The sequence below is a fragment of the Giraffa tippelskirchi genome, chromosome 3 (assembly GCF_054371585.1).
Source record: "Giraffa tippelskirchi isolate mGirTip1 chromosome 3, T2T-mGirTip1v1.2.pri, whole genome shotgun sequence".
In the NCBI taxonomy this organism is placed as follows: domain Eukaryota; kingdom Metazoa; phylum Chordata; class Mammalia; order Artiodactyla; family Giraffidae; genus Giraffa; species Giraffa tippelskirchi.
The window spans coordinates 26,707,684-26,734,254 of NC_137277.1; the positions used below are offsets into that span (position 1 = coordinate 26,707,684).

The following is a 26,571-nucleotide window of genomic DNA, read 5'->3' on the forward strand; positions in this document are numbered from 1 at the left end:
CTGAACAGCATGGGGTCTGACTCTAGGATGTTTACTTCTTGGGATTAAAATTCTCAAACATCTGGCTGTCTCTTTTTTGTGAATTTTATACAACATTCTCCCAAAATATTTAATGATGTGACTTTTTCTTTTAAGGTACTGCCAACAATGGCTCAGATTTAAAATAAAATATCAGTAAAAACATAACTTACAAGCTATGGAAAAGTAACCTAAGTTTTGGTGGCTTGAAAAAAGTGACTAAGTACTTCAAGTTAAAAAATTATCCTTTTCCTAAAGCTTTTACCAAGAGTTTTTTTCCTCCTAGTCATCTAAAGTGGGAAAATTATAATGTGTATAAAATGTGCTTCTAGACACATGTGACCAAATGTATCCAAAGGCCCCCTCTGATGTATTAAATCCTATGTACTTTATAATCTAGGCTAATCATCTATATGTTTAAAAACATACTGGTGGTACTTTTTACAAATATCTTTCCACTACAGTTCAGAAGTAAAGTACTTGGTCCTTAAGGATGCTGAGACAATCTGAGACCTTTGCTGCTTTCTTTTCCTGAAGCAGTCCTTCTCACTTGGGGCGGCGCCTTTGTCCTGTAAGTTTATATTTTAAATTAGTACTTAAATTTATATTTAGTTTTGTTTAAAGTGATGCATTAAGAATGGTAAATCATACATTTTCAAGAAGTCTGAGAGGGGAAGAAAAACTATAGCATAATGGTTTTTAAAACTTATTAAACAAGAAAGTCAGTTAAACCCAGACTCTATTTTTCACTCTATTGTGAGTGAAAAGATGTAATGTCAACTTTTACTTTATGCTATTTTGGCTTCTCTTTCAGTTTTCTTCTTTGAAGATGGCATTTTAATCTCAAAAGGGCATAAAAGCTTAAATGTTGTTTATGTACAGCTTAAATGTTGTATATCAAGTACGGGCAGTTATATAGTTTCATACAGGACAACAGAAAATACCACTGCTAATCAAATCACTCATTCAGTTCATTAGGCCATACTCCATCACCACTAAAGCTTTACTCTTACCTGGTAAGAGCAGTCAAAGAACAACTGGTAAACAAGTGAATTTTTTACATGGAAAAAACTCATCCAACCACCACCATCCACTGGTATAAGAAATCCAAACCACAATTTCCTTAAAAAAAAAAAAAAAAAAAATCCTCCATTGCCAAAGTGCATCTTCTAAGCCTTTTAAATAATAAACCTTTCAAATACGTCAGTATGAAAATGATGACACCAGCCTCAAAAACAAAAAATCAAGTAGAATATTCAGAAAAGCAGGCCTCATAAACTTTAGAGCTCTAATAAGTCAGAAACAAGAAATTTTTATTTAAATAATGTAGTCTTAATTTCTTTAATATAAAACCCCCCCCCGCAAAATCTGATGAAAACAAAGTTTTATATACCATATAAACAAGATTTGTCAGATTTGAAAGTGAAAAATTAGAGTAATTTACAGTTAGCTTTTAGCCCTCTAGGGACGTTTAGATAAATCCTGATAATCCACCTAACATTAGTTTGTGTCAATTTTATAATACATTGGGAGGAACTTTACTATTGTACTTAATGGTACAGTTTCATATATCAAGTATTTCCATTAATTCCATTATTAGTGACAGCTAAAACGTGACCCCATCAAATGAAGTAAGTGACATTAACTGTGCAAGAGTAAACCACATCTGGATTGCTTTCTAAAATTTGCCAGTTTGCAGAAAGTAAACATTCTTTGATTTGATCATAATATACTGAAATTGCCTATAACACTGGTGCAGTAAAACAGCTAGCTCCTGTATTGTTACAGTAGGACAGATTTTATAGTATAAAGTTAACAGAAAAAATGCTCACACATTATGTGGTGAAACTTATTTCACAAAGAGACCATTAAATAAAGGGAAAATAAACCATGCAGAAGAGATGGCTTCCCTGTTGCCATCTGTTTCCTATGGGTTCACTCACTACCATACATCACTTGCCACACTATCAAATGACTCCTTTCTGCTTTGGCGACAGAAGGTTCAAGTGGAAGATCTTCTCCAAGAAGCTCTGATTCTCCACCTTCATCACCTGGTGGATGATAAGGAGACGCAGATTAAGTACAAGATCGAAGGTGTAGGCTGATGTACATGACTCAGGGTGAGTCCATTTGCAGCACACATAAAACTTGCCTGATGCCCATTTCAGAGAACAGAGTAAAAGAAATGCCATGAGTCAGAATCTTCACTGTCTAACTTCTGCAAAGGACTACTGAGATCAATTTCTCATTGTTAAAATATTACAGGATATGAAAAAAGAAATGAAACAAAAAATATCAAATTCAATTTTAAAAAAGCATGTGCGTGTATGTGCTAAGTTGCTTCAATTGTATCCGACACTTTGTGACCCTATGGACTGTAGCCCGCCAGGCTGCTCTGTCCATGGGATTCTCCAGACAAGAATACTGGAGTGGGCTGCCAGGCCCTCCTTCAGGGGATCTTCCCAACCCAGATCAAACCCACAGTTCTTATGTCTCCTGCACTGGCATCTGGTCCTTTACCACTAGCACCACCTGTGAAACCCTTTAAAAAAGCATAGTTACTATTAAAATTGACCTATGCTATAAGATAGGCTTCCCAGGTGGCTCAGTGGTAAAGAATCCGCTTGCCAGTGCAGAAGTCATGGGTTCAATCCCTGGGTGGGGAAAATCCCCTGGAGGAGGCAGTGGCAACCCACTCCAGTATCCACTGGAGAATCCCAGGGACAGAGGAGTCTGGCAGGTTACAGCCGATAGCATCACAAAGAGTCAGACACACATGCACAATTCACACGCTTTAAAACAAATTCTGCTTTTCAGGCTGTGTTGCCTAGAGATATTGACAAACATAGTTAAGCAATTTTTACATTCCAACTACCATGTTGCAATGGAAGAAAAAGTTCCAAAAATCACCCAGCCAAATGAAGCCCATCTCTATAAAGGTATTCTCCATTCCTACTGACATCACCGTTGCTAAACTTAATATTAAAAATCCTGCCTTTAAAATGTGTCAATAAGCCTTTTACATCAACTCTCCAGCTGTGGTTCGCAGGCTCAGTAGTTGCTCCTTAGCATGTGGGATCTTAGGTCTCCCACCAGGGACTAAACCGGCATCCCCAGCATTGCAAGGTGGATTCTTAACCACTGGACCACAAGGGAAGTCCTAATGTGACCTTAAATTTTATATTCCTTTTTTTTTTTTTAACAGAATTTATAACTGAAGTATTTGTCACCAGTCTACATTATATTCCCTAAAGCCTTATGCTTAGAAACTTTTTCAATCATTGTGATTTTAGGCCAGTCCAAAGGGTTTCTTTATTTATAGCAAATAAATATATATCAGTGCTTTATAGTTTACAAAGCACAACACTTTCATAATCATCAATTCTCTGTATTTTCTTTTAAACTTCTCTAGCCATTTCTTCTTAGATCCCTTCATAAACTCTAGTGATTCTTTAAATGGAGTATTAAAACAGCGTTCTATCCTAGAATCTTTTCTTCTGGCCCCTACATATTCTTGGGTGAACTAATCAACCCCTGTGATTCAATTTTAAAAAAGCATGTGCGTGTATGTGCTAAGTTGCTTCAATCGTATCCGACACTTTGTGACCCTATGGACTGTAGCACCATTTTTTTAGCACCACTGTATGCCAAGAGTCCCCATAACCCTCCCTCCTGAGATATAAAACCCTTATACCTAAAAGCCCCATGGACTTCTTCCACCTAGACAACTCCCAACTTCCATGTGCTCCAAGGCCAGCATGTCCAACCCTGTGCTCACTCCTCTCCCTCCAGACCTGCTGCTTCTGTTCTGAGAGTCCTTACTGCTGATAGATCATCCCCTCTTTCTTCACACCGTTAGTTACCAATTCCCCGTAACAGTGCTAGTCTACTCCTACTGTTACTACCTTATTCACCTATTTTTTCCTAACCCATTTTCCTACCACTAGTCTTATATCTCCAATCCATTTATACACAAATATAATCCTATTGCTCCTCTATTTAAAGTTCTCCAATAATTTTCCTTTGCTTTAAAGTACAAACTCCTTAATTAGGTATATAAAGGCCTTTCATAATCCAGACCCTTCCTTCCTTTTCTGGACTGATCTGTGGTCAGATTTATTCCTGCTTCTACTCCATGCTCTAGTCATTTTAAAATAATTTTTCTTTAATTAAGGCAGTTTCACATTTTGAGCCATCTCTTACCTTGAAATGCCAGTCTCCCCAGCCTTCCCCATATCATCCCCATCCCAGTTCTTCAGACTCATGCCCTTCAGTGCTGAGTCATCTCAAGCATCATTTCTTGATTTCCCTCTTCTCCTACTCCTAGAAAGAACTGACTACTCTCTATCAGAGCATCTGTAACACTGTAATTTATTGACATGTTCTGTAATTTACTGAGGGAGACTTTGTTTTTGTATCTCATGCACACAGTAGGTAATTAATGTTTATAAGATGAGAGAATGAACAAATGAAACGTATTTGGTTACATACACTTTATGAGATATTTTTATTTCTCCACTTTGTAGGTGAGGAAACTGAGGTTCTGGTTGAATGATTTCCCTAAGGCCTTCTGACTGCATAAGCTCTTCACATACACCTCAATATACGACCAAACCCTGCTATTTTCTAATGCTCCTTCAAACAAACACACCTTGGCATAAAAAGAAAAAAAATTATGAAAGTAGCAAAAAAAAAAAAAAGAAAAAAAAAATCCAAGTAAAGGGTTCAAAGAAAACCTTAGAAATCACGTATCTGAGTTTCTTGTTTACGGTGAGTGAAAACCCACATCACAGAACAGCAGAAATGGAGCCCACAGGACCAACGACCTACCCATTCGGAAGTCAATGTAGCCCTCTCCTCCACTGAGGACAAGCACAGACTTCAAGGGTGTCTGGATGCCAGGCTCCTGTGCAGATGGCCCTGCTTTGTCAACTGCCAGATCTGTACCACTGCTGCCACTTTGTGGGCTGATGACTTGACCTATTTATATAGGAATGCAAGCAAATATTATTTATCAAGGATTAGAGTGGGAGAGTCTCATTTTCTCCTGAGTATTTTCAGAAAGCTGAACAACATAATAAGTACATTCTAATAAAAGCCTCTGCATGATGAGAAAACATCTATAAGGTCATGAAAGCCCAATCTGAAATCAAAGTAAAGCTATTCTGTCCCAAAGCACAAACACATCCAGAATCCAGTATGAGAACTGTATATGGCTCAGCTGTCTTAGCTGTCTGCTTCAGACTATTATAACCTACATCATTTTATCTGAGGGGTAGCGGAAAGATCTCTCCTCTGGCAGGGTACATATGCGTTTACATAAGAGACTGAGAAAAGTCTTCAACTTAAGCCTTATGAATTTGGATATTCATAATTAATATCTGAATTAATTCCAAATCCATAAGTTAAGTTATTAGCTACTCAGTTGTGTCTGACTCTTTGCAACCCCATGAACTGTAGCCTGCCAGGCTCCTCTGTCCATGGGATTCTCCAGGCAAGAATACTGGAGTAGGTAGCCATTCCCTCCTCCAGGGGATCTTCCTGACCCAAGGATTGAACTCAGGTCTCCTGCATTGCAGGAAGATTCTTTACCATCTGAGCCACCATGTGAAAACTCAAATCCAAATGTTTTCTCATATTTAAAAATAGTACATATTATTTTAAATTTAGATGATGCAAATAAAATTACTGGTTAATATATAATGCTAACATTTACGTTTCAAGATACAATCTTTAAGTATGAAATGATAGAAATCTTGAAATATTATTCATACTATAATCTCTATGAACATGGAGTAATTTCTTGCCAGATCTGCTATCTTTTGGTCAAGCTACACAGACCATCCCTTGAGGTGCTACCGAGACATAGTCCCACGATGTGATACACTTTATAAAAAATTACTTTATGTTGGACATGGACAGGATAGTTGTAATGAACTAGATTTTTATGTATAAATATTAACAAATCTCAAAAAAGAGAAACAAGTTGCAGAATAATATATGTGCAACATAAGACATAAGTTCAAAAATATAAAAAATACTATATATTATTTATAGATATGTCCCAACATGGTAAAAATACAAAAACATGGGCAGAAGGATACATGTCAACTTTAGGATAGTGGTTACAGATGAACAGCAAAGAGGGAAGGGAGTAAGATTAGAAGAATATAAAGGAGACTCAAATGAGTCTCTATGGCATTTTTTTTTAAAGCAAGAAAAGCCTGTAACCAGCAATACCACTTCTAAAAGTTTATTTTGAGGAAATAACTGTACAAAAATATTACACATACACTTCAGGAAGCTCATTACCATGTTGTTAAGAATACTGAATAACTGGTTAGGGTACCATGTGCCAGCTAGGTACACTTAATCATTTAATCTTTGGAATACCCTCAGGAAAAAGTATGGTGGCTAATCTTATGTATGTCAACTTGGCTAGGCTCCACACATTTTGGTCAAACTCCAGTGTATATACTACCGTGAAGGTATTTTTTAGATACAATGAACATTTAAATCAGTGGACTTTTGAGTAAAGCAGATCACTTACCATAATGTGGGCGCGTCAATCATTTGAAGGCCTTAAGAGAAAAAGATATGTCTCCCAAGGAGAAGGGAATTCTGCCTCCAGGCTGCCTTTGGACTTAAACTGCAAACACTAACTCTTTCCTAGGTCTTCACTCTGCCCTGGAGATTTCAGCCCCCATAATCACATGAACCAACTCCTTAAATTAAATCAATCTCTCTCCCCACAGCCCCCTTCTCTTTTTCTTCTTTTTCCCTCCCTATTCCACATGCTTTTGGTTCTGTTCCTCTGCAGAACCCTGACTTATACACTGAGATAACACCACGTCCAACGTCACATAGTTGCTGTGGCAAAGCCAGATTTAAACTTTGTCTAACTCTTAAACTTGTGTCTTACAGGGGAAAAAAATAATTCAAAACACAGGTCCTGCTTACAGATGATCAGTAACATCATTTAGTATTCTCAAGGGACATTTTCCATTGGACGTCATAACCACCACTTTTCATCTGGATGGTGCTTTATAGTTCCCAAAGCCCTTTCATTAATCTTTACAACAAATAAGGTTGGTTGAACAGCTATTAATCACACCCACTTAGGAAATAAAGAAATGAGTATCAGAGGTTAAGCAACTTGCTCAACACAACAACCAAGTGGCAGAGGCCCAGACCCCCAGACTACTTCTGTTCTTTGCCACAACACTGATAAAGGAATTAGAGCACCTTTTCCATCTCTTCCTGAATAGAGCCTTGATGACAGGGCTTCAGATGACCATTATATCTACTACTGTGGGCAGGAATCCCTTAGAAGAAATGGAGTAGCCATCATGGTCAACAAAAGAGTCCGAAATGCAGTACTTGGATGCAATCTCAAAAACGACAGAATGATCTCTGTTCGTTTCCAAGGCAAACCATTCAATATCACAGTAATCCAAGTCTATGCCCCGACCAGTAATGCTGAAGAAGCTGAACTTGAACGGTTCTGTGAAGACCTACAAGACCTTTTAGAACTAACACCCAAAAAAGATGTCCTTTTCATTATAGGGGACTGGAATGCAAAAGTAGGAAGTCAGGAAACACCTGGTGTAACAGGCAAATTTGGCCTTGGAGTACAGAATGAAGCAGGGCAAAGGCTAATAGTTTTGCCAAGAGAACGCACTGGTCATAGCAAACACCCTCTTCCAACAACACAAGAGAAGACTCTACACATGGACATCACCAGAGGGTCAGCACCGAAATCAGATTGATTATATTCTTTGCAGCCAAAGATGGAGAAGCTCTATACAGTCAGCAAAAATAAGACCGGAAGCGGACTGTGGCTCAGAACATGAACTCCTTATTGCCAAATTCAGACTTAAACTGAAGAAAGTAGGGGAAACCACTAGACCATTCAGGTATGACCTAAATCAAATCCCTTATGATTATACAGTGGAAGTAACAAATAGATTTAAGGGACTAGATCTGATAGACAGAGTGCCTGATGAACTATGGACAGAGGTTCGTGACATTGTACAGGAGACACAGATCAAGACCATCCCCATGGGAAAGAAATGCAAAAAAGCAAAATGGCTGTCTGAGGAGACCTTACAAATAGCTGGGAAAAGAAGAGAAGCGAAAAGCAAAGGAGAAAAGGAAAGATATTCCCATCTGAATGCAGAGTTCCAAAGAATAGCAAGGAGAGATAAGAAAGCCTTCCTCAGCGATCAATCCAAAGAAATAGAGGAAAACAATAGAATGGGGAAGACTAGAGATCTCCTCAAGAAAATTAGAGATACCAAGGGAACATTTCATGCAAAGATGGGCACAATAAAGGACAGAAATGGTATGGACCTAACAGAAGCAGAAGATATTAAGAAGAGGTGGCAAGAATACACAGAAGAACTGTACAAAAAAGATCTTCACGACCCATATAATCACGATGATGTGATCACTCACCTAGAGCCAGACATCCTGGATGTGAAGTCAAGTGGGCCTTAGAAAGCATCACTACGAACAAAGCTAGTGGAGGTGATGGAATTCCAGTTGAGCTATTTCAAATCCTCAAAGATGATGCTGTGAAAGTGCTGCACTCGATATGCCAGCAAATCTGGAAAACTCAGCAGTGGCCACAGGACTGGAAAAGGTCAGTTTTCATTCCAATCCCAAAGAAAGGTAATGCCAAAGAATGCTCAAACTACCACACAATTGCACTCATCTCACACGCTAGTAAGTAATGCTCAAAATTCTCCAAGCCAGGCTTCAGCAATACATGAACCATGAACTTCCAGATGTTCAAGCTGGTTTTAGAAAAGGCAGAGGAACCAGAGATCAAATTGCCAACATCTGCTGGATCATCGAAAAAGCAAGAGAGTTCCAGAAAAACCTCTACTTGTGCTTTATTGACTATGCCAAAGCCTTTGACTGTGTGGATCACAATAAACTGTGGAAAATTCTGAAAGAGATGGGAATACCAGACCACCTGACCTGCCTCTTGAGAAACCTGTATGCAGGTCAGGAAGCAACAGTTAGAACTGGACATGGAACAACAGACTGGTTCCAAATAGGAAAAGGAGTACGTCAAGGCTGTATATTGTCACCCTGCTTATTTAACTTATATGCAGAGTACATCATGAGAAACACTGGGCTGGAAGAAGCACAAGCTGGAATCAAGATTGCCGGGAGAAATATCAGTAACCTCAGATATGTGGATGACACCACCCTTATGACAGAAAGTGAAGAAGAACTAAAGAGCCTCTTGATGGAAGTGAAAGAGGAGAGTGAAAAAGTTCGCTTAAAGCTCAACATTCAGAAAACTAAGATCATGGCATCTGGTCCCAGCACTTCATGGGAAGTAGATGGGGAAACAGTGGAAACAGTGTCAGACTTGATTTTTTGGGGCTCCAAAATCACTGCTGATGGTGATTGCAGCCATGAAATTAAAAGACTCTTACTCCTTGGAAGGAAGGTTATGACCAACCTAGATAGCATATTAAAAAGCAGAGACATTACTTTGCCAACAAAGGTCCGTCTAGTCAATGCTATGGTTTTTCCAGTGGTCATGTATGGATGTGAGAGTTGGATGGTGAAGAAAGCTGAGCGCCGAAGAATTGATGCTTTTGAACTGTGGTGTTGGAGAGACTCTTGAGAGTTCCTTGGACTGCAAGAAGATCCAACCAGTCCATCCTAAAGGAGATCAGTCCTGGGTGTTCATTGGAAGGACTGATGTTGAAGCTGAAGCTCCAATACTTTGGCCACCTCATGCGAAGTTTTGACTCAGTGGAAAAGACCCTGATGCTGGGAAGGATTGGGGGCAGGAGGAGAAGGGGACGACAGAGGATGAGATGGTTGGACGGCATCACTGACTCGATGGACATAGGTTTGGGTAAACCCCGGGAGTTGGTGATGGACAGGGAGGCCTGGCGTGCTGTGATTCGTGGGGTCCCAAAGAGTCGGACACGACTGAGCGACTGAACTGAACTGAACTGATAGGGCTTCTTAGAAATCTCCCTTATGAGGTCAAAACTACTCTTGGTATTCTGTAGTGACAAAACAATATTACTGCTTTTCAAAAGTGAAAGAAGTCTCTTAAATAAAATCAAGTTTGTTTTTGGGGTGGAAGAGAGATTCTAAAATAGCTCCTATCAAGTATCTCTCTAGCACTTTATTCATATCTCCATTACAGACCATTTCAAGGATTATGTTGGAATTATCTGTAATTCCAGTACTTAGAGGGATAGACTGGATAGAGGGACAGACAATTACAGTTGGTCCTTGAACCATGCAGGAGTTGGGGCACTGACTCTCAGTGTAGTCAAAAATCTGAGTAAAATTAATAGTCAGCCTCCCATATTCACGGTTCTTACATGACTACAGTCTGTATCCAAAGATTCAACCAGCCATGGAATGATGCAGTATTGTGGTGTTCACTAAAAGAATCTGTATAAGTGAATCCATGCAGTTCAAATGCACATTGTTCAACAGTCAACTGGACACGCAACTTCTCAACAGAATACTCTAACTCACCTGGGACTGCCACAAAGAATTTCACAGCATCCCTGTGCCCATGGAAACAAAGCTGTGCATGTGCCATTGAACAATAGGGTATAAATGTCCCTGGTGTCACTTTATCACTGTTTTCATCACCATATACTCGGATGACACTTCCAGGACGATTTCCTGATGCTCCTGATGTTTTATTTGCTGCAACAGAAAAACCAAACACCAAATATTTTCCCCTAGAAAGTAGTAATGATGCAAGAGGTTACTGGTTAATCCTTATATTATCTAAAAGCTACAGCCAGTTGAGATAAAACAAGAGCAGCAATACCAATTCAAGGCAAAGCTGGAAAAAAAGAGAGATATAGCATGCTAGTTATTTTAAGTATCTTAGTAAATGGAGTAGGGGATTTTGCCAGTCTAGCACTAAGTTTACTTTCTAAACACATCTACTAATTAAAAAATCATTTTAGTTAAAACAGCTTTCTCAGGTACATCCATTTTGTTTTTTAATCCTCATTTTAGAAAACTAACCAGTTATATAGCTTAAAGTAAATAGGTATATTTTTAAGCAGAATTTTTATACTTTATCTTTTCATTTTTCTCCCTTGCGCTAAGTATATTTCCCTTGTGTGATGGTAAAAAGCTGAGCTTAAAAGGATCCATCCAGTACAATAAAATAGCTTTTATTTACACCAGATTGATGGTTGGTTAAATTATTTTAGAATGACCAGACTCACAAAACACCCCATTCCATGTGCCAGTAAGTGAATGAAAGAAACATGATTGGTAACAAGAGTAAACAATGTAGATTAATGACAGTTTTCAGAGAGGTTTCATGTTTTTATTGGAGGGAAAACAAAGTCTGACAGAAATTTCAGCTGCAACAAAAGATGATAAATAGACTAAGCTGCTGAGCAGTAGTTTGGTGGCCATGTAACAAACATTAAAAAACAAAAGAACACCTGCTGCAATGCAGTGATTGCAAGTGGATGACATTTAGGAACATTCAAGAGGGTATCTAGAGACGTGAGAATGGCCTCACGGTGGCCATGAGAAGCCAGGAAGAAGAGTGTGGTTCAGGATCTGAACTTACCCCTCAGCCCCAGTAAACGTCCCTGGTGGAGGATTACGGCTAAAGTGAGAAAGGAGGAAAGGGGACATGGAGAGGTGCATGACAGGGAGGAGAAGGATTACTATGAGCTGCCACTCTTCGCATATTCTATCTGGCAACTCAGGAGCTCAAAGCTCCTAATTAAATAAACAAAATACAACTTGGTATAATACCAAGAAACATACAAAGTTCTTACCAAAGCCTCTGAAGAACATCACTGCTCAAAAAGGACAATTTTATTTACTGTGATTTTGCTTTTCTTAATTATAAAGCAATTTCAGTGAATAAGAACTTACTGGGGAGCATTTCCTAAATGCAAATATTCCCCCCTTTTCTTGAAGAAATCCTGTGCAAATGACTATGCCAAAATGGAACTCTCATCTATAAAGAACGGAAATGAACTCTGGGGATCCTGGAATCTCTTAAGATATAAGATGTGGTCTAAACACGTAGATTTATAAGTAGTTGTCCAGTGGTTAAGAATCTGCCTTTCAATGCAGGGGACACAAGTTCAATGGTCAGGGAACTAAGACCCCACATTCTGTGGGGCAACTAAAGAAGCCTGCATGCTGCAATGAAGACCTTGCACAGCCAAAATTTTTTTAAAAATTAAAAAAAAAGAAAAAAGAAAAAAGGGACTCCCCTGATGGTCCACTGGTTAAGAATATGCCTGCCAATGCAGGAAACATGGGTTTGATTCTAAGTTGAGAAGATTCCCTATGCCATGGGGCAACTAAGCCCTGTGCCACAACTACTGAGCCCATTCCTGGAACTACTGAAGCCCGGATACTCTAAAGCCTGTGCTCTGCAACAAGAGAAGTCACTTCAATGAGAAGCCTGAGCACTGCAACTAGAGAGTAGCCCCTGCTTGTCACAACTAAAAAAACCCACACGCTGCAACGAAGACCCAGCAGAGGCCCCCAAAATAAATTAATCAAATTTTAAAAATTTTAAAGAAAATACAGCTGGGATTAAGAATTTAGGTTCTTTAGGGAATTCCCTGGCAGTCCAGTGGTTAGGATTCCATGCTTCCACTGCTGGGGACCCAGGTTCTATCCCTAGCCGGGGAACTAAGATCCTGCAAGCCATGCAGTGTCAGGGAGAAGGAAAAAAAAAACTTAGGTTCTTTAAAGGCTCAAAATGTAACACCATCCAGTCTTCCTCCTTTCTCCTAAAAGTTCTGGTGTGTTTATTACATTATTTTATGGTAATATTTTCAAATCATTTTAAATTCTGATGTGTTTATTTATTAAATTACTTTATGGCAATTTTCTCAAATCCTGCCCATGAATTCTGCAACACAAAATCACTTATATAATGAGTGATCAATGTAATGGAACACAGTATGAAAAACATACGAAGTACATTTTGTTCACATTCTTTCCAAATATAAGATAGCTTATTTCTAACATAAGTCAGTGTTTGATGACTTCCTCAGTAAGAAACATCTCCCACAACTCATAAGCTAAATGGAATATTCTAAACTAATTGCCACAGAGGTATGAAAAACTAGGATATTAGGTAGTTAAGAAATGTTTCTGGATACTAGTATAATAAAGTTGAAAGAAAAACGGACTTTGACAATTATTTAAGGAAATAGGACTGTGATTCCCAAAATGAGAAAAAGAGTTTTTCAAAATGAAAAACTTTTAACTGTAAATTTTATCTTGATACATTTGCTAGAGTTCGTAAATTTCACAGAAAGAGTGAAGGAACAATAGTTAGATCTTTGCCATCAGCTTGACTTTCTGAGTTACCACAGGTTTGCCAATTTAGTTCTATTATTTAGTTCAATTCCTTCCACTTGAATTTCAGACAAGGTTATTCCCCACAACTCTTCTATGACAGTTACCTAAAAACGTACTTACTTTCTGTCAATGGGATGGAGATAATGACACCATTTCCTGTTCCCACCCACAAACGATTACAAGACACCATAAGCGCTGTGATCCTCACAAAAGAGAAGCCCAGTTTTCCAGTACCTGTAATGGAAGGAGGGAAAACATTTTATCGAAAAGACAGAGCAGATGATGTTTTAGGTTCCAAGTCCCTCAGAGCAGCTGGACTAATATAATAGAGAGGATTGTGACCAGAGCTGGTTGGATATTTCCAGAAGTCACATCAATTAAGATCAACTCTCATTTGACTTTATTATCTATCAATTCATCTGACAATTCATGGCTATTATCTATCAATCAATATCACCTGACAATTCACGGCTAATAGAAAAAGAAAACTCTGAAAGCGGCTAGCATTATATCATCATTCAGAAGGAAGATGATGTGGATTAGGAAATATGATGCAGAATTTACTTAAAGACATGCAAAACCAAGTCAAATAAACCAAAACACAAAACAAAACAAAACAAAAGCTCAATAAAAACAGTTTACTAGATTGGGGAAATTAAATGTTCTTCCATTTTATAAGCTTAGAGAGTTCTTGCTTGCCTCAAATTTCTTTGCATAGGTTAATAAAGGATCTTTGCTAACAAAATCTATACTCTTTCCTTTTTATATATTTGGGTCTAAAGTAACTTAGAAATTTTAGGATACCATATGCATATAATTTAGGGAGAATTAATGCACTTTTTAATTTCAAAGGAATTTTAAACTGATCTTATTTTCAGGGATTTGAGAGGCAAAATTATTAAACAGGTAATATTAATACATTTAAGGCAAACAACATTTAGTCATAAGTTCCACTTACTAGAAATGAGAGTATGACCATAGAATCTCAGTGTTTGAAGGAATCTTAGTCTAAGCTAGAGATCTTTAACCTATGGTCAAAGTATATTTCTGAAATTAGTTTGTGTCTATGTTTATATATGTGTGCTTCTAGGAAGAGGACACACAGCTATCATCAGGTTTTCTGAGGGCAATGATTCTAAAAAAAGTTAAAAACCACTGATTGTAGTTCAACCTCTCTTCATAAAGAAATCATCTATGATGTTCCTAACGGCACTGGATTTGGTGCTAAGGATACTGCAAGGAATAAGCCAGAGACAGTCTAAAGCCCCCTTTCATGGGGCTTTAGTTCTGCAGGGGGAGAGACAGTATGATGATACTGGTACAACCACAGTAATGATAAGTCCATGAAGAAAAAGTATAAACCTGGAAATAAAGATGAGGAAAGGTCTTTTATGGATGCGACATATAAGACATGACCTGAAAGCCAAGTAAAAAGGGACTAAGAAAAACTTCTCAGACAGAAGATATAGCACCATATGAAGGCCTTGAAATGGGAAGGAACCTGTTGAATTTAGGTCAGTGTGGACAGACCAGAGTGAGCAAGGAGAGCTGTCCATACCATTTAAGTTCTTCTAATAATGTCACAAAAAAATCTCATCTAAAGACAAGAGTATTCTGCATGGCTGGCATTACATAAATGTAATGTATGGAGGTATGTCATGGTGATATTTGCACACTGGTTACTATGTAGAAAACTGACTGGAGTAGAGACAGGAAGATCAGAGGCTGTTGGTCATCTGAGGAGGAAAGGATGGTGACCTGGCCTGTGGGAACAGTGGTAGAGATAAAGACGTAACTCATTTAAGGGAACTCCCTAGTGGTTCAGTGGTTAGGCCTTGGCAATTTCACTGTGGGCCATGGGTTCAATCCCCGGCTGGGGAACTAAGACCCCAAAAGTCTAGTGTGGCCAAAAAAAGACATTACTGGTTTAAGATATTCTGGGGGGAAGACTTGACAGTTCTTGCTGATGGATTAGATGTGGGGAACAAGAGAGGAAGAGTCAAAAATCATCTTAAGTTTTTGTCAAGAATCACAGGGTAGATGGATCATTTGCCAACAATTTCAGTGATAAGAGATCACTACTCCTGAGGCAACTTACTCATTGGTTCTACTGAGCAATTGAAATCATTTAAAGATAAACCATTTTCTGATTGACAAAGATAAAATGCTTTGGACACTTACCTAGCATTTTGCTTACATAAGGCTCAATGTCCACATCCTGCAGATGTTGATAAGTATGTGCATGATAGAGACGGAGTGTGGAATCCAAACGAATGGAGACCCACACGCCATCACCCACCCAGGCAAGCTGCCGCACTTGGCTCTCCTTCCTGGGGTGTGCATCAAATGATTTCTAGAAAAGATTGTTCAATCACAATGTTACTTTAATTACTTAGGAGTTAGTGTTTAAAAATTGTGCTAATTTGCACAATAATTTGACAGACTATCTAGTAAAAGAGGAGCCTAAATATTGTTTACTCTTATATACACAATTGCTATTATCCCATACTACAAAAAAAAAAAAGAACTAAAGGATGTTGTGTAGACTATCAACTTATGAAAGTAATCTTGACACATTCATTCTATGTAACAGCATTCAACAAAAAGACTGAATTGGATCTCAAGATTTTGCATTGTTCCAGAGCAATACACAAAATAAGATCCTATTTATAGTTAAACAAAAATGAACCTACTGTGCTGTATGTGTATGTATATACCTGCATGTAAGGAATATATCTAAAAAATAAACACCAAATGGAACTTCAAGGTTTGTAAACAGGATTTGGGACAAATGGAGAACTTCCACCTTAAAAATTTTCTACTATTTTTCTTTCTTTAAACAATTAGAATAAATTTATATATTTGACAAAACTTTTTAAAGACAACAATGCTAAGAGGTTTTGTTTTTACAACAAATTCCCACTGCAATATTATTCCTCAGCCTGTGACATATATACGGATTTGCCTGAATACACACTGAGCAGTGGGGGAGACTTGAGTTTTCCTCCCAAACCACCTCTACACGACTAAACATTTCAAGAACCACGTATTCAAGCAATATATGTATGGGTGTACGGATACTCAGACATACATTTAAACATTCATGTGTGAATCTTCCTTCCTTTAAAAAAAAATCACTTCCCATACTCATAGTCAAAAGCAGCAAGAGAGACAAAGTACCATAGAAAGCTGAGAATTCATCCAGTGTTATCACTGAAGTACCTCAAAATACACAGATTCAGAAAACAATTTCTAAAAAAGCTGAAAATAACTAAATCTTAGGGATTTCAGGTAATGTAAATTCAGTAAGTACAGAAAACATGGGTTAACTTGCCTCTATTTTCATGGCCTTTGGCTGAACCACATAAATTTTGTTCCTATATCCACACCAAACTTTGTCATGTACCACAGTCATGCATCGGATGGAATGGTGAGGTCGTCCAAGATCTAACAGGTGATAGTTTGACAAATCCCACTGCCCATCTTTAAAATAAGAAATAGATTTTTAGTTTATGCATACCATCTTTTACTCAATTTTAACTCAAGAAATATTTTATTTGGGTGTGTAATTAAATTTATTAATGAAGCACCTCCAAAATATCATGTATTTCAGTGTATATTTACAGATATTAACTCCAGGCAAGCTGTATATATTAGATATATATATATACACAATGTAATATATACAGTGTATATATTACAGATATTAATCTGTAAATTAAATCTGTAAATCAGATATAAATCAAACAGAGTTGGACGAGACCTCAAAGATCATATGGTCCAACCTGCCACCAATTACCTGGACCCCCTTGCTCTCAACAGAGGTGATGTGATAAGTTATTTTTAAGTTACCTGTTTACAAAAGTATTTTAAGTATTAGAATGAATTTAAGGTTATTTTGGGCATAGCATTGCTCTGGCTCACTTGCATTTTTGATGTATCTTCTTAGGTAGAAGTCAAGGGCAACTCACTGCTAACGCTTTAGGAATTATGCATAACTTTAGTGATGACAAGAAATTCATTACAAATGAGAACGAACCACTGTAAGCTTGCTTTGCTTGATAATTTCAGTGAAAGAAAACATACTTCCTCACAAAGCAGCTGTTTCATTTTAAGAAAACTGTAATTATCGTAAAAATATTCCCCATACTCAGCTACAGTCTGCCTTCTTGTACATCAGTCAGTTCAGTTCAGTCGCTCAGTCATGTACGAATGACTCTTTGCGACCCCATGAATCGCAGCATGCCGGGCCTCCCTGTCATCACCAACTCCCACAGTTTACCCAAACTCATGTCCATCGAGTCGGTGATGCCATCCAGCCATCTCATCTTCTGTCGTTCCCCTTCTCCTGCTGCCCCCAATCCTTCTCAGCATCAGGGCCTTTTCCACTGAGTCAACTCTTCACATGAGCTGGACAAAGTGTTGGAGTTTCAGCTTCAACATCAGTCCTTCCAATGAACACCCAGGACTGATCTCCTTTAGGATGGACTGGTTGGATCTCCCTGCAGTCCAAGGGACTCTCAAGAGTCTTCTCCAACACCACAGTTCAAAAGCATCAAGTCTTTGGTGCTCAGCTTTCTTCACCATCCAACTCTCACATCCATACATGACCACTGGAAAAACCATAGCCTTGACTAGACGGACCTTTGTTGGCAAAGTAATGTCTCTGCTTTTTAATATGCTATCTAGGTTGGTCATAACTTTCCTTCCAAGGAGTAAGAGTCTTTTAATTTCATGGCTGCAATCACCATCTGTGGTGATTTTGGAGCCCAAAAAAATAAAGTCTGACACTGTTTCCACTGTTTCCCCATCTATTTGCCATGAAGTGCTGGACCAGATGCCATGATCTTAGTTTTCTGAATGTTGAGCGTTAAGCCAACTTTTTCACCCTCCTCTTTTACTTTCATCAAGAGACTTTTTAGTTCCTCCTCACTTTCTGCCATAGGGTGATGTCATCTGCATATCTGAGGTTATTGATAATTCTCCCGGCAATCTTGATTCCAGCTTGTGCTTCTTCCAGCCCAGCGTTTCTCATGATGTACTCTGCATGTAAGTTAAATAAGCAGGGTGACGATATACAGCCTTGACGTACTCCTTTTCCTATTTGGAACCAGTCTGTTGTTCCATGTCCAGTTCTAACTGTTGCTTCCTGACCTGCATACAGGTTTCTCAAGAGGCAGGTCAGGTGGTCTGGTATTCCCATCTCTTTCAGAATTTTCCACAGTTTATTGTGATCCACACAGTCAAAGGCTTTGGCATAGTCAATAAAGCACAAGTAGAGGTTTTTCTGGAACTCTCTTGCTGTTTCGATGATCCAGCAGATGTTGGCAATTTGATCTCTGGTTCCTCTGCCTTTTCTAAAACCAGCTTGAACATCTGGAAGTTCATGGTTCATGTATTGCTGAAGCCTGGCTTGGAGAATTTTGAGCATTACTTACTAGCGTGTGAGATGAGTGCAATTGTGTGGTAGTTTGAGCATTCTTTGGCATTACCTTTCTTTGGGATTGGAATGAAAACTGACCTTTTCCAGTCCTGTGGCCACTGCTGAGTTTTCCAGATTTGCTGGCATATCGAGTGCAGCACTTTCACAGCATCATCTTTGAGGATTTGAAATAGCTCAACTGGAATTCCATCACCTCCACTAGCTTTGTTCGTAGTGATGCTTTCTAAGGCCCACTTGACTTCACATCCAGGATGTCTGGCTCTAGGTGAGTGATCACACCATCGTGATTATCTGGGTCGTGAAGATCTTTTTTGTACAGTTCTTCTGTGTATTCTTGCCACCTCTTCTTAATATCTTCTGCTTCTGTTAGGTCCATACCATTTCTGTCCTTTATTGTGCCCATCTTTGCATGAAATGTTCCCTTGGTATCTCTAATTTTCTTGAAGAGATCTCTAGTCTTCCCCACTCTATTGTTTTCCTCTATTTCTTTGCACTGATTGCTGAGGAAGGCTTTCTTATCTCTCCTTGCTATTCTTTGGAACTCTGCATTCAGATGGGAATATCTTTCCTTTTCTCCTTTGCTTTTCGCTTCTCTTCTTTTTCACAGCTATTTGCAAGGCCTCCTCAGACAGTCATTTTGCTTTTTTACATTTCTTTTCCATGGGGATGGTCTTGATCTCTGTCTCCTGTACAATGTCACAAACTTCCGTCCATAGTTCATCAGGCATTCTGTCTATCGTATCTAGTCCCTTAAATCTATTTGTTACTTCCACTGTATAATCATAAGGGATTTGATTTAGGTCATACCTGAATGGTCTAGTGGTTTCCCCTACCTTCTTCAATTTAAGTCTGAATTTGCCAATAAGGAGTTCATGATCTGAGCCACAGTCCGGTCCCGGTCTTGTTTTTGCTGACTGTATAGAGCTTCTCCATCTTTGGCTGCAAAGAATATAATCAATCTGATTTCGGTATTGACCATCTGGTGATGTCCATGTGTAGAGTCTTCTCTTGTGTTGTTGGAAGAGGGTGTTTGCTATGACCAGTGCGTTCTCTTGGCAAAACTCTATTAGCCTTTGCCCTGCTTCATTCTGTACTCGAAGGCCAAATTTGCCTATTACTCCAGATCTCTCTTAACTTTCTACTTTGCATTTCAGTCCCCTATAATGAAAAGGACATCTTTTTTGTGTGTTAGTTCTAAAAGGTCTTGTAGGTCTTCATAGGACCATTTAACTTCAGCTTCTTAGGCGTTACTGGTTGGGGCATAGACTTGGATTACCGTGATATTGAATGGTTTGCCTTGGAAACGAATAGAGATCATTCTGTCGTTTTTGAGATTGCATCTAAGTACTGCATTTCGGACTCTTTTGTTGACCATGATGGCTACTCCATTTCTTCTAAGGGATTCCTGCCCACAGTAGTAGATATAATGGTCATCTGAGTTAAATTCACCTATTCCAGTCTGTCTTAGTTCGCTGATTCCTAGAATGTCTATGTTCACTCTTGTCATCTCCTGTTTGACCACTTCCAATTTGCCTTGATTCATGGACCTAACATTCCAGGTTACTATGCAATATTGAGCTTTACAGCATCGGACCTTGCTTCTGTCACCAGTCACATCCACAACTGGGTATTGTTTTTGCTTTGGCTCCATCCCTTCATTCTTTCTGAATCTCCAGTAGCATATTGGGCACCTACTGACCTGGGGAGTTCCCCTTTCAGTATCCTATCATTTTGCCTTTTCATACTGTTCACGGGGTTCTCAAGGCAAGAATACTGAAATGGTTTGCCATTCCCTTCTCCAGTGGACCACATTCTGTCAGACCTCTCCACCATGACCTGTCTGTCTTGGGTGGCCCCACACGACATGGCTTAGTTTCACCGAGTTAGACAAGGCTGTGCATAATCATTCATTAATCTATAGTTTTGCCTAATGGAAACACAGAATAAACCTAGTCTCACTTCATTGCTACTTCCCTGTCTTCTCCTTTCAAAACCATGCATCTTTGGCATGTGTTTTGGACACATCAGTTTATGGAACTTTAATCCGAACTCCCATTTGTCCAGATCCATTTCATGCTATCTTTCTACCAGCGTGAAGCAGGATCACCAGCCCTGCTCTGGACACTAATTTCTACGAGGTTTAGCATGTTAACTAACTTGTACTGAGCTTAATGTCACCCTTTAGGTAACTGTCACCTTTCACACAAATCTCCATCTACTCTTCAGAGCCCAAAGGAAGGACTTCACATTTATCCTTATTAAATGTATTTTGTCTTGCTCAGTTTTGGATTCAGTTTACCAAAACATTTATTATTCCACTTTTCTAGGTTCTCCTACTCACTAGCTGAGTGACCATGAACAGGTAACTAAAATACTGTGCCTCAGTTTCCTCATCTACAAAATGAGGACGACAATAGAATTTTCTTCATAAGTTGTTTTGAGGATTAAACTCAGATACAGTCTATAAAGGCCCTGAACAACATAAAACAGAGGTCTCTCTTTTCGTTATGGAGTCATTAACCAAAAATCTCTGGGCACCTAAGTATCATCTACCTCACATTTCTTGAGGCTGCAAAAAGACATGAGACTTTGGAAAAGCCTTGTAAAAATTTGAATTTAGTGGATCTGTATCTTTATAATATTTCCCTGATCCACCAATCTAGTAGGAAGGAAATATCACTTTTGGATGATGCATGTACCAAAGAATTGTATGCTCAATTTCTTTAATTCACTCAATGCAGTTTTCTGACACCTTCTGTCTGCAGAGGGGAAGAATATAAAAAACGTGACAAGAAAATGATTAAGCTTTACCTAATTAAAAATTCTTTTCAAGAACATTCCAAATGTAAGTAAATGCAAATTATTTTTAAAATACTGGACAAAAGAAAACATATCCTCTCACTAAATTAGGTCTATGACTAGAAAACAAATAAATGCTTCCATTGCACATTATTTAAGAGGACCATAAGGACAATTTGATCAGAATGGTAAACAAATTTTCACTGAGGTATATGATTAATGTATGCCTCCAGTCAAGCACTCATGTCATACATGGTTAGTATTCAGTTTAAACCTTTATTCTTTCTCCTATGAAATATCATTTCTTTAAAACATAAGAGGTCAATCTGTTTGAAAATGCTCCTGCAAAGCAACAAATCAGTGTACATGTTATATATTCATAACAACTCACCAACTCCTCTGTGAAAGATTGCAAGGGTACCATCAGCTAGGGCCACTAACACAATTCCTTTCACATGTCTGCAAATAGGAAAGGGGATTTTAGAACTCTCCATTTGGGAATACAGAAGACACCACATGCTACTGAACTAGTTCAGAGGTTCTCAGAAGGCCAATCTGTGATGTAAGGAGCTTACAGGAGAATCTAAAGGAACAGATTCTTTTCTTCATTGAGAAAAGTCTCGCTATGAAAATGTCTGCTGGACTAAATAGGAAGCATGTGTGGTGACTCAGCTGTTTCACTTTCTAACCTTCTCTCATTGCAGACAAAAGGTCCACAGACCAGAGGCACACACCTTGAGTAGAAAGAGTCAGCTCTGTGGATCTAAGAGACAAACTGACTTTTGACAGTCAACATACAGAAAGGGACTAGTAAATCAATCACCCAATCAACATATTCACAAAGTATAAAGAATATTCTAAAACAAGTATCACGGGTTTTAGTCGGTTTTCTCGCCAATGGACTAAAGAACTCTCAGTACAGTGAGGAATCAATCTGGCAAGTTTTCTCTTCTTAAATTTCTCTGGTTTATTTTCTAGTTTCAATCTCATTCATAAAGAGGGTTAAAAAAGACATGGATACTGCTTTAGTCATGAAGTACATGTTAACTTTAATAGTCTTAGAATCTAGTTTATACCAAAATACATATTTTTCAAAGGAAGAATTTCTAAAATAAAACTTACACAATACTGAGAATCGAATCTTTAAGTTTAATAGAATGGAGACATTTCCTCCACTGGGCTACAGATGAATGGACATACAAACTGTAAGAACAAAATCAAGACTGGTAAGGCATAGAGAACATCAAGTTCTTATAGTTGCTTATATCTAATAATGACACAAAGTTTCTTCAAAAGAAAAGAAGAGTAACATAAAAATTTCAGGACAAAACAAGGAAAGGATAGGCCTAAGAAATAAGAAATAAGCTGCTTACGCAAACAGAAACATAAAAAGAATGAAAAGCCAGAACTAATGCATGCTTGGTTTCAGATTACCGCATACTTCAGAATCCTTGGCTATCACTCTTTTTAAAAAAGTAGTCTTTTTACTTTTCTACTACACTGAACTATAAATTTCTGATGACAGAGTGGTTTACATCAGGGAGTGCAAACTAAGGCCCATAAGCCAAATCCAGCCATCTACCTGTCTTAGTACAGTCTGCAAGCTAAAAATGGTCTTTACTTTTTAAATGGTAGGGAAAAAAAAACCAAAAGCAGAGTATTTCACGACATACAAGACTTTTATGAAATTCTGTGTTCGTAAGTTTTATTATTATTAGGACATATCCACACCAGTTCACTTAGGTATTGTCAATGCAGTGGCTGCTTTTGCACCACAACAACATAGTTAAGAAGTTGCTACAAAGATCATAAGGCAACAAAGACCTGATATATTTCTTGTCTGACCCTTCATAGAGAAAAAGTATGTCAAACCTTCATTTTGTAGTATTAGTCCTTTATGGGAAAGATGCACTAGAGATCTTGTTTAACTTTAGGAAAAGCACAAGTTTGTAAGACTCTTAACACTACTACAAAGTGGAAAAGTCCTATAGTGTTCATCAACTCCTAAGCTTTTAGACTGTGATTTGTCCTTGTTTTACCAGAAGTTATGTTTAAAATTGGGCCTTAGCCAAAGAGATTTTTTAATCCCTTTTATTTATTGACAACTTCTGTTGTTCAGGATCTCCTATTTCTAGATCACCCAGATTTTAAAGTTTACTTTTTTTCCAAGAATATAATATGAAGGGAACATCCTATGACAAACATACGGTTTACCATTCAGAAGCAATGCAAATCCAAGTCCAATTTACGAGGTAGTTGCAATATAACTTCAGAATTGTGTGTATATAAAATTCTTCACTTTAATAGGCACTTTTTGTTTGTATTTGTATGTAGCACATTTTAGTTACCTTAAGATTTCTAAAGCAAAAGTGAAAGACTAAAGATTTCTAATATTAAAAGAGTTGATACCTACCAACCATTTTGAGCTCCAAGCCACATAGTTGGTAAAAGGCTACTCATTTTCTGGGCTTCCTCTCTCACCAGGTCTTGTTCATTTGACAATACTGATATTTGATCTTTATATGCATCTGAGTCATTACTGGACAAGGTGGGACAAAAGGGAAAAAATCTTATTGTGTTTAGCTGCAGTTTTCAGGAACTGATAATTTCTACATTTTAGTATATTGTTAAAAAATAAATTCCAGTAAAGCCAAAGTTAAATGGTTATATTAAACATTTCAGAGACAGTGAGAAAGGGAGGGAGGAAGGGTGGAGGGAAGGAAGGAAGGAAGGCAGACAGGCAGGTAGGCAAGGCAACGGGAGGCGGAGGGGAGGGAGAATAAGAAAGAATGAAAGGTATATAAATATATATATTGCAGCAATTGTACCAGAAGTAACAGTGACATACTAGGAGGCTCAAGGTACAGATAAAGGAAATAAGACACAGTAACGAAATATAGCAGTTAATATCCAGACTAAAGTTAAGGTTCTCCCTTATAGTTATCTTGAATTTTATGAGTTTCTTCTGTGGGGAGAGGAGAAGGAGAGATGGTTTGTTTTAAAACTACACATACATACATACACATACACACACACACACAAACACACAGAGAGACAAACACAGGAGGGTTAATTATAAACAATGTTCTAAAATAAATAAGCTGAAACATGCTTTTATTCTACCCCCAAACTTTATTTCTTTGGACTATCAGAGGACATTTAGTTTAAAAAAAAAAAGCATAACTGGGCTATCAAATTCAAAACAGACAAATGAATCAGTAAGTCTAAAAAGACGACTTTAGACCCTTATCAGCTTTCTATAAGGCCTAGAGAAGGCAAGAAAGAAAATTAAACAACTCTTTCTTTTGAAGGAAACATCTGAAACAAACTGTTTTCTAATAAAACATTTGCCAGACATCTAAATTCAAAAGGTCATTAAAACCCACATGGGAAATTTAAATGGTCAGTTTTGTGGATAGAGTGGGTGTAGGAGTGGGGATTAAAATAATGAGTTATTAACAGAATAGAAGACAGTGAGTACAATTTTTTAAAAAATCTCACTGTACTCACTGTCTTATATTCTGTTAATAACTCATTATTTTACTCCCCACTGACTGGTAAGGATTTTGACTAATATACTTTATAAGCAAGATTTTTTTAAGTTGGAAGGAATAGAGAGCAAATGGGGGAAAAATATGTCTAGAGACAATGCAGTGTAAGGAACAGATGAAGACATGGCGGGAGTAAGTAACAACATCTAAATCTGCCACAACAATGTCAATTAGTAGGAATATTTTGGCTGCTTGAGATCATTTTGGTTCCTTTTATATGTGCAATCTGGTTTCCTAAGTTGTTTACCCATTTTTATACCTTGATTGATATACTGGTGAGAGGTCTTCTGGGATTTGAACTCCCAAAGGATCTGTAAACACATGCTCTGTGTACACGCCAGTTTGGGAGACATCCACAGTATCTTCAGCTGATCCTGCATTGCCTTCTGTAGCTTCAGTTGCTTCTTCTGCTGTTGGAATATTTTCATCAATCTCACTATTTTCTGTTTCCTTTTCTAAAAAATAAATAAAGCATGCTAACTATTCCAAGTTTGAGCTTTTCTTCCAATCACTTCCCCCAACCAAACCCCCTCTATAGAATTTCACTCTTACCCTCCTCTTCTCCACATTATATAATAAAATTGAGGATTCCTGATTTCATTTAACAATCATCACAGCATCCTCTTTCAAGCTCTTTCATCCTTCTTACTTTAAAATCTAAGTTAAGTCCATAATGAGTCATCTGGGACAGGCTCAGATGCTATACAGATGGTATCTAAAGAAGACAAACATACCCGGCGGTTTTTCCATCACTGGAGAAGTTTCACTGGTATTAGGGGAAGTGGCAGCTGCTGTCACACCTTCTGCAGAACAACCAACTACCGTGATGCCTCCCAACAGGCTATCTGTCTCTGCTGAGCTATTGCTTGTCATGCTTCCACATAAAGATGCTTTGTCTACTTGTCCGGATTCTGAAAGCTCTTCTCCTGCAGGGTAGTCTGTTTCTCGGGCTCCTGAAGTTCAAGATAAACCTTCTTTAAATAGCTCAGTAAACTTCTATAAGTAGCATTTTCTCTATTAAGGCAACTATAGGTTTGAAATAACAGTAAAGGTGAGGCAAATATCTATGCAAATACACTGCCAAGATGGTAAATAAATTTTATTTAAACTAATTTAAACTCAATTCACAAATTGAGAAAGTAGTTTAAAAAATTAAGATAATAAATGCAACAATAATAAATAATAATTAATGCAAGCACAAGTAAACCAAAAAATGTCACAAATGTATTTCTGTTCTTAATATGAGTTCTTCAAGCAGCCAACTAATGAGATTAAAAACAACAAAATATAATTCTATCTGACAAGTCAGCAAAAATTTTTTAATTATCACTATTTCCATTTCAAATATGAATGTCTGCCACTATTAAAAATTAATACAGCCCAGGTGTATATAGTGCATTA

The 26,571-nt window shown here is 37.9% G+C and overlaps 1 protein-coding gene across 24 annotated transcripts in view; it reads right to left on the reverse strand.

The window, feature by feature from the left end:
- Positions 1-1,310: 1,310 nt before the first annotated feature.
- Positions 1,311-26,571, reverse strand: part of SPAG9 (sperm associated antigen 9) — a 155,518-nt gene continuing 130,257 nt past the window's right edge. For 6 of the 24 annotated variants that reach the window (XM_081583297.1, XM_081583300.1, XM_081583296.1 and 3 more), the window contains 11 exons: positions 25,905-26,123; positions 25,430-25,625; positions 24,033-24,158; positions 22,742-22,822; positions 22,011-22,078; positions 16,712-16,860; positions 15,559-15,730; positions 13,498-13,611; positions 10,543-10,719; positions 4,849-4,998; positions 1,311-2,069 (listed from right to left, as the gene is read on the reverse strand). In XM_081583297.1, the coding sequence (XP_081439423.1) occupies positions 1,954-2,069; positions 4,849-4,998; positions 10,543-10,719; positions 13,498-13,611; positions 15,559-15,730; positions 16,712-16,860; positions 22,011-22,078; positions 22,742-22,822; positions 24,033-24,158; positions 25,430-25,625; positions 25,905-26,123 (1,568 nt within the window). In that variant the 3' untranslated portion in view covers positions 1,311-1,953. Of the gene's footprint in view, positions 2,070-4,496; positions 4,670-4,848; positions 4,999-10,542; positions 10,720-11,611; positions 11,651-13,497; positions 13,612-15,558; positions 15,731-16,707; positions 16,861-22,010; positions 22,079-22,741; positions 22,823-24,032; positions 24,159-25,429; positions 25,626-25,904; positions 26,124-26,571 lie in introns of those variants that run through there. The other 18 variants (XM_081583295.1, XM_081583306.1, XM_081583307.1 and 15 more) reach the window with 13 other exon arrangements.